This window comes from Haliotis rufescens, unplaced genomic scaffold (genome assembly GCF_023055435.1).
Source record: "Haliotis rufescens isolate VD_foot unplaced genomic scaffold, xgHalRufe1.0.p SCAF_7, whole genome shotgun sequence".
In the NCBI taxonomy this organism is placed as follows: Eukaryota; Metazoa; Mollusca; class Gastropoda; order Lepetellida; family Haliotidae; genus Haliotis; species Haliotis rufescens.
This window is the reverse complement of record NW_025964361.1, coordinates 47,636,906-47,656,027: the sequence shown is the minus strand read 5'-3', so window position 1 is coordinate 47,656,027 and position 19,122 is coordinate 47,636,906. Positions and strand designations below refer to the sequence as shown.

The 19,122-nt window shown below is 39.7% G+C and overlaps 2 protein-coding genes across 7 annotated transcripts in view; one reads left to right on the top strand and one right to left on the bottom strand.

Moving 5' to 3' along the window:
* Window positions 1–696: 696 nt before the first annotated feature.
* Window positions 697–6,971, top strand: LOC124143690 (40S ribosomal protein S3a). The gene is made up of 7 exons (XM_046512743.2): window positions 697–812; window positions 1,802–1,905; window positions 3,336–3,523; window positions 3,948–4,073; window positions 4,474–4,556; window positions 5,518–5,627; window positions 6,803–6,971. The coding sequence occupies exons 1-7, from the start codon at window positions 751–753 to the stop codon at window positions 6,928–6,930; spliced, it is 801 nt and encodes a 266-aa protein (XP_046368699.1). The 5' UTR covers window positions 697–750; the 3' UTR covers window positions 6,931–6,971.
* Window positions 6,972–17,168: 10,197 nt separating this feature from the next.
* Window positions 17,169–19,122, bottom strand: part of LOC124143688 (FHF complex subunit HOOK interacting protein 1B-like) — a 55,659-nt gene continuing 53,705 nt past the window's right edge. For all 6 annotated transcript variants that reach the window (XM_046512736.2, XM_046512734.2, XM_046512737.2 and 3 more), the window contains one exon: window positions 17,169–18,674. Coding sequence is in view for 5 of the 6 variants with exons in the window: in XM_046512734.2 (XP_046368690.2) it covers window positions 18,650–18,674 (25 nt within the window). In the remaining variant the exon portion in view is untranslated. The remainder of the gene's footprint in view (window positions 18,675–19,122) is intronic.

Sequence of the window (19,122 nt, the reverse complement as noted above, 5' to 3'; positions counted from 1 at the left end):
AGTTCATATCGATTTTATTTCAGGATCAACAGCGATGCCTTCAAGCGGATTATAGAGTTAGAATTACTTTCAGGGCCCCTGACGGTTATTTTGGTTCTGGCTTGGAATCCCATGGAAGAATTAATAGTTCTCACTGCGTTCTCGCGCCGTTATTTAGGCATACAATTTCTGTATCGTATATAAATATTACCCGTGAAGATCCGGGGTAGAACTAACGGGATCGGGTGGTCAGGCTCGGTGACTTGGTTGATGCATGTCATCGTATCCCAAATGCGTTGATCGATGCTAATGATGTCAATCACTGGGTTGTCTGGTCCAGACTCGAGTATTTACAGACGTCCGTCATATAGCTGGAAAATTGCTGAGTACGGCGTAAAACAACAAACAAACGAATCTGTATGTTATATAGAGATTCCAACAAAATGGCCGATACAAGTCTTTTAGACAAATTCTCCCACTTAATCACATTCGATATTTGATTTGAGTCACCACTGAGTAGGATATGAGTTGACCTGGTCGTCAAAATACGAAAAAAATCAAATGTGTTTTGTATAGCAAAGGAATATGTTAACTGTTTCTTCACATGATATTATTACGAAAGATACTAATTATCTTAGCATCCCGAGTACATACAGGGTTCGACTGAAGATGACTTTACATATGTGGATTGGTGCATGGCAAATAGTATTTTTATTTCCCACAATGCTTCTCGGTCTTTTCTAAACTTCCTCTTTACAACATTTGGCCACCATGGCGGTCGGTAAAAATAAACGACTGACTAAAGGAGGCAAAAAGGGTGCCAAGAAGAAGGCGTACGTTTGCGATTTTATATCTGTTGAATAACACCACCATTCATAAATAAATCAAATGATAATGAATCCGCGATGTCTGCATTATATACCCGCTTTTGGTGGATTGGAGGCGGTACCCCTCACATCGCACATGAGTTTCGTTTAACATTAGCGAGTCTTGAAATATCAACTGGGTGGATATATCTGTTCGAATATAAAAAACCCAACCATGGCACATTGATACGATTGTCAGAATCTCATTAAAAGTCAATTGTAATCATCTACTTCACACGTTACAGACTAAGGCCAATCTATCAAGTTAACAATGAATTGGCATTGGAAAAGTTAATGAAATATTGTTAGTTTTGTTGGACTTTTATGATAATTGGGGGGTTCAGGGTGGAAATAAAGAACGTGAGATTTATCATTTCATTTAATTATTTGGCCATCAATGTTAGGTAAAATAAGTGCTGCAGACAAGGTTCTTTCGTACCGCATAAGACTCGTGGTCATATTGCAGGCTGTCCCAGTCAATATATGCAACTGTTAGTTTACGATTTGTTTCAGAGTATGTATGCATTTACAGATTTTATGTCGAGGAAGTACACCAATATCTTGGAGAAGCAAAGACAATATCTTTTCAGTGTTTTGCAAGAGCTAAATGGCATTAGGACGTTTATGTTATTGTGATATTTGATATAACGTCTATATTCTTCAATATCATTATGTTTCTCTGCCATGATATTGTAGGAAGTTTGCTTAAGCGGTGCAAAACCATAATCACTCACTTCAGAACATTTTGGATGACAGTCAATGTCCCAAATAATGGACCGATCTCAAACCCTGTTTGTTGCAACACTGTATCTCGATAGTGAAGTCATGTTATAATGTAACTGGAAGACTTAATGTTGTCATATTCCATCATCAAAGGGAAAGACTTGACATAGTTATGCCAAAGTTTAAACCTACATCATGTACATTGTTGTAACTGACCTTGCTTTTCTTTCCAGAGTTGATCCCTTCGCAAAGAAAGACTGGTATGATGTGAAGGCCCCTTCTATGTTTGCTGTACGCCAGATTGGCAAAACCTTGGTTACAAGAACACAAGGAACAAGTATGAAAGTTTTCACTCTCAATACTTTCCATGTTTATCACATTAATGTCTAGTGTAAAAGGCAATATCAGGTATAATAGGTGTGTGAAAATTATTTGAAATTGACCCAATTCTTAGGTTTTGATATGTTCGTGTGAAGTTATTTTATTCCTGGCCAGTGATGACATTCGTGCACCACGCTGAATGACTTCTTGAGGATTTGCCTAACCCACTGAATCTTTGTCTGAGGCCCTTGGTTGACATTGTGATCAATGTGAATTGTGATTATTGCACTCTAATATGTTTGCTTGCATGTTTCTGGTAAGAGATTTCATATGCCAAATGATATGGCCCCTGATCTTTTAACACTTAAAATGGAAGATTCAATACAGATCCAAACTGTATCATACATTTTATAGTGCATATGCCTTCCAGCATCTGGATTGCCTATTAAAATTATATGCAATTCTGTTTAGTGAGAAGTGGTCCAGCAAGATTATATGTACAAACCATGAATGAATGTTTTCAACATTTTAAATATGTTAAAGATACATGCTTTTAGCTGTGGCCTCAAAAACATGAGCATTTGAGTAGTTCCATAAGATTTTGATGCATACTGTAAATCAGAATTTATATAGCCATAACTTAGTCTATGGATTGAACATGTTGAAATGGATTCATCTGATGCCAGAGAATAACTCTGTATGAAGCACTTTCAGTACCTCATGATTTTGCTTATTTATATTCAGTATTACATTTCTGTTAACTATTGATCTGGGAGAATAATGTTTTAAAAAGAGACTTGCTCCATTTCCAATTAATTTGGCCATTGTTATGTACTTCAAGGAGCATCTACCTTGTAAAACTAAATGTCATTACACTTCGTCAGCCTTATGTCAACTGACTAGTACTATGAATTGTTAGACCAATTCTTTAAAGGGGAGAAGAAAATGAAAGTGTAACATGACTGACGATCTGTGTAAATCATTTATTTGTAAACCATGCACATGGGCATGTTACCCCTCCTGCAGTCAGCATCTTCATAGCCAGTGATGACATTCGTGCACCACGCTGAACCTTTCTTGAGGATTTGCCTAACCCACTGAATCTTTGTCTGAGGCTTTTTAAAGTTGCTAACTGATTATCATGATTGTGCTACTGTTTCCTATGATGGACCTTGGTCAGATTACAAGAATGTTCAGACACTGCATCACATGGACTTGTAATATGCATGGAAATATATCCTGATATATATTTGCATTAGAACATTGGAAACTAGTGTCCAAATATAATTCTGAATTAAGAAGTCTAATGAATCCATTAGATTAGTACAAATATGAAAATATTGAGAATTGTGTTTTTTCATAACTTGTCCCACAATGTTGCAGCTCTTGAATAGATAGAATTTACTATTTTCAATCATGCTAATCATATTGATGATTTTGTTTTAGAAATTGCCTCCGATGGACTTAAGGGTCGTGTGTTTGAGGTGTCCTTAGCTGACCTTCAGAACGATGAGGTGACCTTTAGAAAATTCAAGCTGATTGCCGAAGATGTTCAGGGCCGTAATGTCCTGACTAACTTCCACGGCATGGATCTTACACGAGACAAGCTCTGCTCCATGGTGAAGAAATGGCAGGTGAGTAACATGGGAGGAGGGGGGTTGTGAAGAGACCTGTTCCAACAAACCATGGTTTCTGACGAATAGCTCCGTGACCAATGGCTATACTAGTGAAAATCATGGAAATGTGCTCCATGTGTGCAGAGTAATATTGAAAAACCAACTTCCGAAGTATTTTGGGCGGTCAGGTAGCCTAGTGGTTAAAGCGTTAGCTAGTCACGCCGAAGACCCGGGTTTGATTCCCGACATGGGTACAATGTGTGAAGCCCATTTCTGGTGTCCCCGTCGCGATATTGCTGGAATATTGCTAAAAGCGGCGTAAAACCATACTCACTCACTCACTCACTCACTCACTCCAAAGTATTTTGATATTTTGAGTTTGATAAGTTGCTGATAGATTAGTCTTCCTGATTTATGATTATCATACTGTTGTCTGTTTCAGACTTTGATTGAGGCTCATCTGGATGTGAAGACAACTGATGGTTACTTGTTGAGGATTTTCTGCATTGGTTTCACCAAGAAGAGGGCCAACCAAGTGAAAAAGACATGCTATGCCCAGCACACACAGGTGAGTGGTGGGAAAACATCTTCCTTGTTTTGCAATCTACAATCTTACCACTTAGCCAAATCCCTTGTCTGATAAGATTTCTTCCAGTCTAGTATGCTATGTTTGTGCCAGTGAATATTGTTTTGTGCTGCATCAGCACTTTTGCGGCTATCCCTAGTCCATATTGTACGGGATGAATTGAGTTGAAAATTGTTCGTAAGGACAAGTACTGTTTGATCCAGAAAGTATGTTCTTAATGAAATATGTTTTCTTATCTTGATAACTTTGACCATCAGGAAATAAGTATTTGGAATCACTTCATTAAACATTGTAAGTAGTAAAAAAATTGCTTGGTTTTGAGAAGCCGTTTTGAGGTACGTCGGTGCACTTGTGAAATTAGTTTTTCATGTATTGGTTCCAGATCAAAGCTATCCGCAAGAAGATGCTTGAGATCGTTGGCCGAGAAATCACCGCCAATGACATGAAAGAAGTTGTAAACAAGCTGTAAGTTGGAATGCTGATTTTGAGATTAAATGTTGTATTGATGACTCCCACCGAAGTATCTTACCGTGGGAGATTAATGGACAGGACTGGTTCCCAGTAACCATATGCTTGGAATAAAAATCAACTTTGGGAGGTTAAATTGTGCGAATGGCGGCTCGCCCCAGTGGGGGTGGATCAGTGCTTGTGCTGGCAACCTTTCATTTGCCTTGTCCACACTCAGTTATTTATAGGTCGCTTTAATATGACTGAAATATTACTGACTGCAGCAACATATTTTTACATCATCTTGCACCTGGCCAGTGATGACATTCGTGCACCACGCTGAATGACTTCTTGAGGATTTGCCTAACCCACTGAATCTTTGTCTGAGGCCTAAATTAGGAGTGACTGCAAAGGTATAGCTTTTTATGTAGCTGGAAACCCGTGAAGATCCAGGTTAGAGTAGGTCTTCAGCGGTAGAAACTTAACACTTTTAGTCCTCTAGTCCTTACAATGATAACAAGTAAGCAAAACCCCCATAAATGGCAAAGTTCTACTAGTCCTTATGATACCTTAACTAATGGGCAGTTTGGCAAGGACTACATGACTAGTGCCAATTTCTAACACTGGGTCTTCATCAACCCATGCTTGTCGTAAGACGCAACTAATGGGATCGGGTGGTCAGACTTGCTGACTTGGTTGATACATGTCATCGTATCCCAATTGTGTGGATCGATGCTCATGTCAATCGCTGGATTGTCTGCTCCAGATTCGATTATGTACAGACCGCCGCCATATATAGCTGGAATAATGCTGGATATGCCTGCATCAGCGGTGAAATGGGAATGGGTGTCAAAATGTTTGTAAAATTAATAGCTCTTTCAATTGGTCAGTTTGGCCAATTGTGTGGGTAAAGCAGCATTACTACTGCTGTGATGGTGTTGCACCAAGTCCACTCACTTGTGTTTGTGTGTATTAACAGGATCCCCGACAGTATCGGCAAGGACATTGAGAAGGCATGCCAGGGAATCTACCCCCTCCACGATGTCTACGTCAGGAAGGTCAAAGTTCTCAAGAAGCCCAAGTTTGATGGTTGGTTCTTTTATAATATTTTCTTGTTCTTGGGGAAAGTCATTTAATAGTTGGTCAGAAATGTGAAATTCAAATGAATTATTGGATCCAGGAAATGTGAAGCAGTGTACATACGTGTTCTGGTATGTTCTATGAATGTGAACATCTGCGAACCTAAAATGTAGACGTAAGCCCTGTATATATATACTACTCAAAAGAAGTTAAGGATCACCCGATTCATTCATATTGGTAATATTAATCTGTCATGGCATGAGAGATTAACTATTGTAATATGAAAGAACCAGGTGATCCCTAACTTCTTTTGAGTTGTATATTTTGCACAGCCCATGAAAGAAACCACATCATGAGTATATGTGAGTGAAATAATTGAGGTGTAATGATTTATTGAACATTGATGTCTCGTGTTCCATGTATTGAATCGTGGGGTTATTTATTGATATGAGTAAAATGGTATGAAAATGAATTGTGAAATAGTAGTCTGTTGCTATGTACATGAGGTATCAGCCAGTGTTAAGTGAATTAACTCAAATCTACCATGATGGAATGCATCTAATCGTAACTCTCAATTTTGTACAGCATCAGTAACCAGGGTTCACTCTTAAGAATTTTCTAACATGGGTCCTTTATGTGAAAATTTCAAATATTCCAGAGGTACATCCACACTTGCCCATACAGCATAATGTTAAAATGCCCAATTGTATTTGAAAATGTGGGCCTTTCTTTCAAATTAAGGGGCTAAGAGCACAAATCCCCACCCTAGAAATATCCCTAAGTTACCGTTTTTTGATGTTGCTGTGAACATGAAGATCATATCATATTACTATTTATTAGGGGCGGTCGGGTAGCCTAGTGGTTAAAGTGTTCACTCGTCACGCCGAAGACCCGGGTCGATTCCCGACATGGGTACAATGTGTGAAGCCCATTTCTGGTGTCCCCCGCCGTGATATTGCTGGAATATTGCTAAAACTGGCGTAAAACCATATTCACTCACTCACTACTATTTATTGTATTACAACAAAGTGGTACAGCTCGTTGAACATGTTGAAGAATTGCCTTGTGTCCAGTGACTTTGAAGGCAGTTGGTGTTGTGGAAATTAATAATCTATATTTTACCTCTGAATAAGTGGTTAATGAAGCTTTGTGTTGCCCTCTAACTCTGGATGTGTATTTTCCAGTTGGCAAGCTCATGGAGCTCCATGGCGAGGGTAGTGGCGGTGGCTCCTCCAAACCCGTGACGTCCGAGGGAGGCGAGGGAGTGACCCGGCCAGAGGGATATGAACCACCAGTCCTCGAATCGGTGTAAACTATGTACATGGGAAAAAATAAAAGCTGTCGGAGAACGTATTTGTGTTTTCTTGCTTATTTCACATGAGCTACAACGGCGGGATTCCTGTATCAGAATTGTCAAGGAGATGTCTATATCTATATATAAAAAAAATGGGCACGAGTGGCCCAGTCTAAGACACAGCAATTCACTGTGCAGAGTTGCGTCCCTTGTGCACTGCAGAAACCTATGATTGTGGGTTCGAATCCTGGTTCGCCCCGAGTGTTTCTAGGTTTTGTCAGCACCATACCCGTGCTCGTGGGTTTCACTGAAGTGGTAAACATCTGAGACCTGCATCACTTCAGGCTTTCCTCCCACATTAAGCTGACACGCAGTGATATAACTGGAATACTGTTAAAAGCGGCTTTACACCCAACTCACTCCCTATATCTATAAAATGTGTACACTGTCAACACTAACAACTCCACAATCTGTCTTCATCAGTTGCTGTCCAAAGTGCACCATACTAGAGTTATCTCCCTTTCCCAAGCGTCCATGCTTGTAATACGAATACCAGACACATGGTTACTGATGAGTGAAACAACTTTTCACTTAACACTTATTCACCTGACCAACATGGTGGACAAACTCGGCTCCCCATTTTTTCAAGGGATGGGTTAAAAGTGTCAAAGAAAACTGAGGCAGTCTGTACTTTCTCATGCTAGTGAATTCATTGGCTACATGCAGAAGAAAATTAACTAGTGTGTTCATACAAATGCTCCCAGTAAAGTATGCAAGTGTGGGCTGTAAGGTGTCCTCCCTCCCATTGGTCAGATGTCCCATCAGACAGCTTGAAACCACAAACTATGTGACTGATTGCACAGATTACCTTTATTTATATGGGTTGGTCCAACAGTTGGTGACAGAAAAACAGCTTGATTCCTTCACATTTTAAGCCACATTCCATGTGATTTGGCACATTAATATGAATATTAAGAAAATGAACATTTCATTGTCAATGACTAGACTTTTCTGAAATATGTCACACCCAAATTTCCACTACAATTATTTATTACAGGTGCTACCAAAATATCGAATGTATAAAAAAAAGTTTAAAAGATGTTTGTGTTCAAACGTGCATCACATACTTTTGAGGCTTTCTCAGATAAATTAGTAAGTGTATTCTTAAAAGTGCCTTTGGCCAAGAATAAACTCGGTAGCTTCAGATTTATAGATAAAAGTATCTCTTACAGAGTGCTTTCTGTAAACTATTTGCAAAATCCCTAGATATAACCATACTTAAGAAATAAATGACTGCAGGGAGAATAAGCCACTTTATCCTCCCTGCAGAGTTTTATTGTATGATAAACAACGACCACAAGTCATTTATTATCCCCCGCCACGAAGTGGAAGGGGGATATAGGAATGGGTGCTGTCCTGTCCGTCACATTTCGTTTCCGGAGCAGATCTTGAAAACCGTACCATATTTCTTCACCAAACTTGGCACATAGATAGGTCTAGTTGTGAACTGGTGCCTTTTGATAGTTTGGGATTTTAAAAAAAAAAATTTTTTGAGTTTCCATGGCAACGGCTTTGATTTAGACTGAAAATGGCGGTAGTCCTCGTTTCCGGAGCAGATCTTGAAACCGTACCATATTTCTTCACAAAACTTGGCACATAGATAGATCTAGTGGTGAACTGATGCCTTTTGATAGTTTGGGATTTAAAAAAAAAAAATTTTTTGAGTTTCCATGGCAACAACTTTGATTTAGACTGAAAATGGTGGTAGTCCTCGTTTCCAGAGCAGATCTTGAAAACCGTATCATATTTCTTCACCATACTTGGCACATAGATAGGTCTAGTGGTGAACTGGTGTGATAGTTTGTGATTTAAAAATAATAATTTTTTCGAGTTTCAATGGCAACCAAACTTGGCACATTATGTCATCTCACAGTATTGAATAAATTTCCTTTTCTTGTTGGTAAGTTCTGGATTGCTTGAGTGTATGTTCCTCCAAAAGTGTCATGGACACAGTTGTTGCATTAACTGACTAACTTCATGCAGAAACACAACTCATTACAAATACAACAGTGTTACTGATCTTAAACCTACTCAACTGTATAAACACCATATATTCTTGTCAACCATACTCTGTACTTCACTTGCTTGATAACGGTGTTAGAACCTACACTGAAACCATTGCTCCTAATTGTAATAAAGAAGTTGTTTGTCCATATGTCTCATCCTTACTCATTACAAATACAGTTACATATTCTATCATAATCTGCAGATGGCAAAACAAGACTACATGTACTAAGATTACTAAAAGGTCCAGTGAGCATAGTTCACAGGAGCTAATGCATTGCACACAACTGGACATGTCATATTGGCGGGGGATGTGAGTATTTCATGCTTGTTTCTTTTATGAGATATCGACATAATGTACAGCTTCTTCAAGGATGATTAAATAAAATATTTTACACAAGCCTTGATGTCATAAGGGGGCACGGGTGACCCAGCTGTCTAAGGCGCCCCAATTCGCTGTCCAGCATTGCGTCCCTTGGGCCGGCAGAAACCTTTGATTGTGGGTTCAAATCCCGGTTCACCCCAATTATGTTTCTAGATTTGTCAGCACCATACCCGTGCTTGTCGGTTTCACCGAAGTGGTAAATGTCTGAGATCTGCGTCACTTTGGGCTTTCCTCCCAGTTGAAGCTGACACGCCTCGATATAACTGGAATACTGTTAAAAGCGGCGTTAAACCCAACTCACAATGATGCTGTCATACATAGATCTACAAATAATAAAAGACTTCCCACCTATACCCTACTTACTTAATTTAATAAATCAACCGAGTCTAGTTTGGGACAGTCCCATTTAGATATGGGTGTTGACCTTAATAATCCCTACTCCACTGTCTGACTAATAGGGACATTTCAATCATTTAAAAAATTTAACATCTGATGCTTTTCTTTAACTCATGTCACTTTGTGGTTTCTTCATAGAGTAAAATGATATACCCAATTGTGACGGAAAGAATGTACCATGTTCTCTAGAAAGCGTCCCCTGACCAACAGGTAAGACCAATCTGTAAGTAGTCTATAGTTTCCCATCCTAAGAAACAATTCAACAGTCCATATTTTCTTGTGTTTATCTCGGTGAGGAACATGGGTGGTCCAGTGTTGGCACAACTAGGTTCAGGACCCATACGCTGTGAGTTCGAATCCAGGTAGGGTCCCATTGTCACCTTTGATGTGCTAGTGACTGGGATGTCACAATAATTGTAAACCTCCATCACTTCTGGCATTCTCTTGGACATTGTACTGACCCACTGTCACCGTCTTACTGATGACACACTTGACCTTCCTGGCAACTTAATCTTCCTGGTGATGCACACAACCATCCTGTCGACTCACACAACCTTCAAGGTGACTCACACACTCTTCAAGGTGACTCACACAACCATCCTGGTGACGCACACTACCTTCCTGGTGACGCACACAACCATCTTGGTGACGCACACAACCATCTTGGTGACGCACACTACCTTCCTGGTGACGTACACAACCATCTTGGTGACACACACAACCTTCCTGGTGACGCACACAACCTTCCTGGTGACGCACACAACCATCTTGGTGACGCACACAACCTTCCTGGTGACGCACACAACCTTCCTGGTGACTCACACAATCTTCCTGGCGACTCACATAATCTTCCTGGCGACTCACTCAATCTTCCTGGCAACTCACACAATCTTCCTGGCAACTCACACAACCTTCCTGGCAACTCACACAATCTTCCTGGCAACTCACACAACCTTCCTGGCAACTCACAAAATCTTCCTGGCGACTCACACAACCTTCCTGGCAACTCACACAACCTTCCTGGCAACGCACACAATCTTCCTGGCAACTCTCACAACCTTCCCTGCTATGCACACAACCTTCCTGGCAACTCACACAATCTTCCTGGCAACTCACACAACCTTCCTGGCGACTCACACAACCTTCCTGGTGACGCACACAACCTTCCTGGTGACTCACACAATCTTCCTGGCGACTCACATAATCTGCCTAGCGACTCACTCAATCTTCCTGGCAACTCACACAATCTTCCTGGCAACTCACACAACCTTCCTGGCAACTCACACAATCTTCCTGGCAACTCACACAACCTTCCTGGCAACTCACACAATCTTCCTGGCGACTCACACAACCTTCCTGGCAACTCACACAACCTTCCTGGCAACGCACACAATCTTCCTGGCAACTCACACAATCTTCCTGGCAACTCTCACAACCTTCCCTGCTATGCACACAACCTTCCCTGCTATGCACACAACCTTCCTGGCAACTCACACAACCTTCCTGGCGACTCACACAACCTTCCTGGCAACTCACACAATCTTCCTGGCAACTCACACAACCTTCCTGGCGACTCACACAACCTTCCTGGCAACTCACACAATCTTCCTGGCAACTCGCACAACCTTCCTGGCGACTCGCACAACCTTCCTGGCAACTCACACAACCTTCCTGGCAACTCACACAACCTTCCTGGCAACTCACACAATCTTCCTGGCAACTCACACAATCTTCCTGGCGACTCACACAATCTTCCTGGTGACTCACACAACCTTCCTGGCAACTCACACAACCTTCCTGGCAACTCACACAATCTTCCTGGCAACTCACACAATCTTCCTGGCGACTCACACAATCTTCCTGGTGACTCACACAACCTTCCTGGCAACTCACACAACCTTCCTGGCAACGCACACAATCTTCCTGGCAACTCACACAATCTTCCTGGCAACTCTCACAACCTTCCCTGCTATGCACACAACCTTCCTGGCAACTCACACAATCTTCCTGGCAACTCACACAACCTTCCTGGCGACTCACACAACCTTCCTGGCAACTCACACAATCTTCCTGGCAACTCACACAACCTTCCTGGCGACTCACACAACCTTCCTGGCAACTCACACAATCTTCCTGGAAACTCACACAACCTTCCTGGCGACTCACACAACCTTCCTGGCAACTCACACAACCTTCCTGGCAACTCACACAACCTTCCTGGCGACTCACACAATCTTCCTGGTGACTCACACAACCTTCCTGGCAACTCACACAACCTTCCTGGCAACTCACACAACCTTCCTGGCGACTCACACAATCTTCCTGGCGACCCACACAATCTTCCTGGTGACTCACACAACCTTCCTGGCAACTCACACAATCTTCCTGGCAGCTCACACAATCTTCCTGGCAGCTCACACAATCTTCCTGGCGACTCACACAACCTTCCTGGCAACGCACACAACCTTCCTGGCAACTCACAGAATCTTCCCAGCAACACAATACAACAACCCTGTATTGTATAAACTACAAATGTGATGCTAAAGTTCTTGAAAAAATAAGGACTCCTGGTTTCATCATTATATAATTTTAATAACATTCACATGATGTGAAAGCGGTGAAAGGACAAACATGTTGATTGTGTTGGTAAAAGCATTCCAGTGTTTGTATTGATGTGCAGGTACAAACACAGATGGGCCTCGCTTGCATCATTAACCATCACTAACTTATGTACAATAATAAAATATAGAATTACAAGAACCCAGTTGTTTAGACTCAACACTGAGTATTTATGTGTAAAAATAGACTCTTGTAAATCATGAAGCAATTGTGCTATGGACCATGAAAAATGCTTGTTACACCCTAAACTACTGCTTTTTATGTCAATATCTCGACTATTGAGAATGGCATGAGAAATCAGTATTTCTGACAGTGTTCAGCTGAATATGATCTGTTGAATCATAAATCAATCAATATTTTATATAAATAAATGCTTCCAATCCACTAAGGACATGTCTCCATCCTATTGTATAAAACCCCTTGTACTGCTCATTGCAGACAATGAACTAATGCACCACAAAACATCACACTGACATCAACTGGTTCTATTTGGCAACACTGGACAAGATCCTTCCACAGTGCTGATTGGCATCACGGGAGTTCTGTTGTTCAGTGTCAACTGACAGGTAGGTTCTGCAGTGTCACTTGTGCTTCAGTACCATGGTTTGTCTGTTTAATACCCCAGGAGGCATTATTCCTGCTAAATGACAGCAGCCTGTAATGATATAATCTGGGCCAGACAATAAAGTGACGATATTGCAAGCTGTCAAGGTACGACACTCTTGCATCCAAGTCACCAATGGCTGACCACCCGATCCATTTGGTTGCCTCTTACAACCAGCACAGGTTGATGGGGACCTATTCTAACCCAGAATCCATCAGAATGACTATACTGGGTCTACAGGGATAATCAGAGGGGTACCTACATTTTCAAGCTTACTTGTGTCCCCTAAAACAAACCTTTCATGAATTATTGGCTTTTTAGAAGACAAAGATAATTTGCTCTTAAATACCAGCGATGTGAATCTAAATCTAATGCTACATATATGTTTAACCTTGATTATAGTGGGCTAAATCTACTGATATAATGATTTTGAACGTGGTTAATGAAATGAAACACTTCTTTTATAAAGATAAAAAAACAACAATCAGATCATTTTGAAAAACAACATGCACCACGTGAATTACTTCAGGTTGAATACAAATACCTTCTGTGTTATGTCCCATATCCTAAATTAATAAAAAAAATGCCAAATACGAATAAATGCATAAAAATCCCTATACTTCACACTATCTATCCTAACATTGACAAAAGTGTCCCTCTGTTTCACACGGTCTCTATGTCTACCTGGTATTAAGTGTCACTTTTATTTTATCACCTGTATGATTTCCTAAACATATCTGTTGACCGATATATGCTACTGCCAATATCACATAATCTACATTCTGGATTTAGCTTGTGATATGTTGCTATTATATTGATATTCTCACACAAGTGCCTTCCGACATCAAATATGTCAAGACAAGTTGACAAATTTACTAATATCCATGGCTTGCCAAGGATATTTTAAGGTTTTATCATAGAATCTTGATGTATTTGGGATTGGAAGACACGAAGGTGAGATTCTACTTATCATCCAAAACCATTCTTCCAACTTTTTCTGTTTATAAACAGTAACAACCGGTGTCACTGTAAATAATGCAGATACAGCTTCAGAGGCTGAGAGATTAGTGATGTCATTTGATTGTGACATCATGGTAACTGGTGACATCACAATGGCTTGCAAAGCATCATGTTGCTATTTTATTGTAGGAGATATCGCTTGATCTAACCCTAGTGATATTCCTGTGGGAGAGAGTTTTGGGTGAGAAATAGGCTTCTGATCCAACAAGGGTGAAAACTGGGTGGGGGCTTGGCCTATTGTCTGCATGGAACTGACAAACATAACAGGCCCCAATGCAGTCGAATGACACAAGTCCAGTGATAGTACAAAATTCCAAGTATTAGTCACTAAACTATACTCATTGTGCCTGTTCCACAAAGCAATACTACCATTCTCAACACAGACTTGTGACAATCACAGCGCTAAGGTCGCTTTGTGGAACAGGAACCCTGTATGTTACCGGTAAGCATATGAGGGTGTGAATTTGACCCTACGAGTATATGTGTTTAAATTGTATACCCTACCACTCCTTTTAATGTAGGACTACACTACCAATAATCCCTACCCGGGTGATAAAGCTTGCTAACAGTATAGGTGGGGTGATAAATCTCTTGTGTCACACAAGCCTTCCTTGCAATCTAACCAATTACATGTACAAACAAATTGTGGGTGTGTTTCTAAAGTATGTATATTAACATACTATTCTTGTGATGCATGTAACTTCACACATGGAAAATTAGAATAATCTTAGTCTGACCTTTCTCTACCACATCAACATATTCATTCCAAGAACATCTCATGTCAGCCCGGGAATCTCCCAATATCATTACAGAGAAAGGATGGTTTTCAGTCGGGGTGTTACATTTCACGGAGGTATCACAAATTTACACCTGATGATTGGATACAGGATATGCCTAACCAAGTGTCATAAATAATTCTGTATTGAATTTCAAAAGTAGTATTTATGAAGCTTTGAGAAAACCTAGCATGAAAACTGATGCTAGCCTTATCTTCCCCCAACAAAACATGATGCAAAACTGGACTGCATAAGACTGCAAGAACAAGCCTGAATTCAACACTCATGGGAGCTAAACACAAACTAGTTGATAGCAAAGTGCTAGGCAGTCTGGAAAATTGAGAATTTCATGCAAAAACAGTGCAAATTTCATATTACCATCATGCCTTATCAACCCTCAAGTATCACAATACATACTGGATCATGAGTTACCATATTGTGACAATCTAGTTCTCAAATATTTGACTTAATATTATGTTAGAGATCATTATGCTATTAATAAAATACAAAATATTCATGTTCTTTCAAGGCTGTCCACTAAAACCTATGTTAAAATCAAACTTCCAAATATACAATGAAACATAAAACCAGGCCTCAGTAAAGAGTACAACAGATATTCCTGCTATAAAATATTTCACTTCTCCCTACACACAACCTCAATAACATAGGACTGAATTATACAAGCTCTGAAGTGATAAAAATTTAATAAATTATATGTACATGTTATATCACATTTCATTTCCTGATAATCATACCCAATCAGTCTCCGTCATGACACTAACATGACCAAAATACTCTGGCAAAACGAAGCACCACTTGGTATCCCGGTGTTTCAGTCACTGGCTTATATACACAAAATAAAACCATAAAAGCAAGGCCAAGAAGTAAGTAAAACAGGTATAATGTTTAAAACGGTGTACTCCCATAGCAGACAATCACAACAATGCTGTCTACCTAGTATCACAACTCCCACAATTAGATCCGTTATAGATTATCAATGAACTATTCAGCCACTAAAACCTTGTTCATTCAACATCAATACATTATCCTCCATAACAGAATCAGCTCCAGTCTTTCTCAGACTTTCAGTGGGTCTTTGTGAAATCCAGACCGTGAGTAAGCATTGTATGTCTATTCAAAATACCAAGAATCAATCATGAGTGATAACTGTAAACAAACAATTCCACTTTTGGATACACCTCGGAGTTGAAGGTATGAGGCTTGTATACTGATGGTGAAGGAACAGAAAGACTTATATTCAATTCTGGATACTTCACATCAAACACTAAGTCAATGAGAGAAATGTATCAGAGGTGTATCTGCCACAAAGCTCTAACCATCTCTGTCGTATGTATATATTACCATGCCAAACATGTTCCCTCAGGCCAGATTTTCTCTTCTTTGGGGGTTACAGATTTCTGGCCCAAAAATACAGATGAGTAGATAAAAACAATTACAATAAAAATTTAAATTTCAAATATTTGTTTTTCATTTCCTCAAAATGTTAAGTAGGTAGGGAAAGAAAGTGGGGGCCAGGAGCAATTGGGAATGTTTAGAGTTTCCCCTCTTCCATCATAGATACAGGTCTGGCGTGATTCATTGTTTATCAAAGTTTTTAAGATAAATTATCAACAGGTGTTAATGATTGCATTTTAGATATCTTATTTATGTTGATAGCCACAGTAATTAAGCTATTTTTAACATATTACTTATTTCTGGTCAGCAAATAGAAATAACACTGCTTTTCATTGTTTTGTTTTTTTCACATTTCAATGTTTTGAAGTCGCCAGATTCGTAAACCAAGATTAAAAAAAGTCTTCTTTTTTTATGTGAATATATTTCGAGGAATCAGAGTAATATCGTAGACCGTGATTTTGAAGCTAAATGAACCAGCATTGTGTCTTCATCTACAGACTGAAGTGCTAAATGCATAGTCACAGATACATGCTTGAAATATAGATGAAAAACAAACTGTGCATGATAATAAAGTGAGAATGTTAAAGATCTCAGCATTCCAATCACTGGGTGAAAACAATCTCATTAAAATCAGATCTTAGTTCTCGATACCGCTAAACAAAGATCTGAGGACATCCCATTAGGGGTCACGTCAGAACGACCTTTCATCCGACCAATCAGAGCATCGCTTACCAGATTATGAAAGTGACAGTCGGAATGTGATTTCTAATAATGCAACCTCGAAAACATTAACTCCGAACGATAGTTACGGGTTTAACCACTGAATCCATACAATTTAGACCATCTATTAGCCATTCCAGAATGTTCTTTTGTCAGGTTTCAAATTTGTAATCGAGAATTTGTCAAAATATGTTTCGAAGCATAGTCGCCAATTTGAAATTAGTGCCGTAAAGCTTGAGAAAGCTGCCTTCTGATTGGTCATTCCATTGGTCGGTCGAAGTTCACGCAAGGTCGGTCTGACGTGACCTGAATTGGATGTCCTCAGATCTTTGTTTAGCGGTAGCGAGAACTAAGATCTGATTTTAATGAGATTGTGGGTGAAAATAAAGCAAAAGCTAGTAACTATGTGATGTATCTCAATCTCACACACACATCACGATGTCTGAATGAGCTGTATAAAGCAACATGTACAGGAACCAGTGTTAGAAACAAAGTCATCGCTATCAGAATCAGGACACTGCTATCAAGCATCATTGTCTGTGGTTCTTATTTCAAAAGGTACAGCTTCAGAAATATACAATACAAAGCTCAGTTTTTGTTCAAATCACTGATTGGTACTTGTCTGACAGATGTTTCAGTGCCTAACTAGATAAACAAGAACTAAAATGAAGGAAGTCTTGATTTGAAAAATTACAGAGATATATCATTTCACTAATATTATTTTTCAGATAGTTGTAGCATGTGTGATATTTGTGCCATGCTCCTATAAACAATCTTTGATAGTACATATTGTACCTATATTGCAGCAATATATGAATAGATATATGTAATATTCAACGCTCAACTGGATATAGAAGCATTCTCATCTCTCGTAAATAAACACCTAAAAATCATATGAAAACCTTAAAATGGACAACTCACGAACCAGTTCACTGTGCAGAAAATATGATGAAAAAGAAATTTTGTATTGTCAAAATGTCTTTCATTTACATTGAAGTGTTGTGTGTGACCTGCTCCAAGATTGGGAGATACAGGTAATCAACTCTAGAGGAGACAAGCCGACCTCAGTCCATACTGTAGACAAGGTGTTCAAATCCTAAGTTTGTACCATTGAAACATCCACTGTGTCGAGAGTTAACAAGTGAATACTGACATTCCACACATCAACATCGTGCAGCTATTCAAAAAATCATGAGTCAGCACCGAGTGCTCTACTTCTGATGACTTCAATAACGGCAAATGGCAGGTTAAATTATTCAGAAGCATTGTCAACAGTGTTCCTTGTGAAATAATCCCATCAATGCCTTCACAAATCTCACTAGACATTTACCCTCAAAGCAATAAAAAATTCAAATTTCAGAAATTTGATTACTGTTTTTAGCCAAGATTACTGAAAGTTGTTTTTTTGTTCCTGGTGTAAATCTATCACTAGGTTGGTGTAAATATTCTTTCTCTAATGGACTATTCACATAAGGTTAACATAAGCCAGCATGTTTATACAGGCAGAAGGTAATCTTCATAAATGATGGAGACACTTGGACACAAGGCTCTGCTGACAGTTCTAGCCCCACACTTTCCCTGCTGGGGCTGAGGGTGTATTGGTATGAGAGACGTCGCCCCATGTGTGGCGCCCCCTAGACAGAGGTGGTGATATGTGAAGTATGCTGTCTGTGCATGTCTGGAGGGAGTGGTTGAGGGTGTCGTCATGGCAACTGTCACTTGGATACACACTCTCTGTCATGACTCCAGCTTGAATAATCCTCTGCAACACACAGCAACGATAATAATAACAACACTAAAAAGTATCATCAACATGAATAATACCCAAATGGTGACAATGCCACAAAATGCACTGTCCAAAATTGCTTATGCACCAATCTGAGTCTAGGTAGTGATTACACATGGTATGGCATGTTCAAGAAATGTGCTTTCCACCGTGTGTTGAATTCAGCAAGGTCTGATGTTGACAGAGGTGCTGTTCCAGACTGTTGAGGTTTAGGTAGAGTTTATCTGGAACCATTTATTTCTTTATGATCTTCTTCATCATCATCATCATCATCATGGAAGTATTTTAGATCAAACTCAATTAATGATGTCCAACAACGCAATTTTTTTTTTATGTTCCACCAAATTTCTAAAATCACTTAACCACTGTCAACATAAATAGAATGTATTCATTAAGTGGAGACAGTAAAGATAGTGAGCGTATG

Excerpts from the sequence above, each read along its gene's own strand:
- LOC124143690 (XM_046512743.2), top strand. The coding sequence starts at position 751 with ATGGCGGTCGGTAAAAATAAACGACTGACTAAAGGAGGCAAAAAGGGT. Across the intron at positions 1,906-3,335 it reads TACAAGAACACAAGGAACAA|AAATTGCCTCCGATGGACTT; the intron begins GTATGAAAGTTT and ends ATTTTGTTTTAG. Across the intron at positions 4,074-4,473 it reads GCTATGCCCAGCACACACAG|ATCAAAGCTATCCGCAAGAA; the intron begins GTGAGTGGTGGG and ends TATTGGTTCCAG.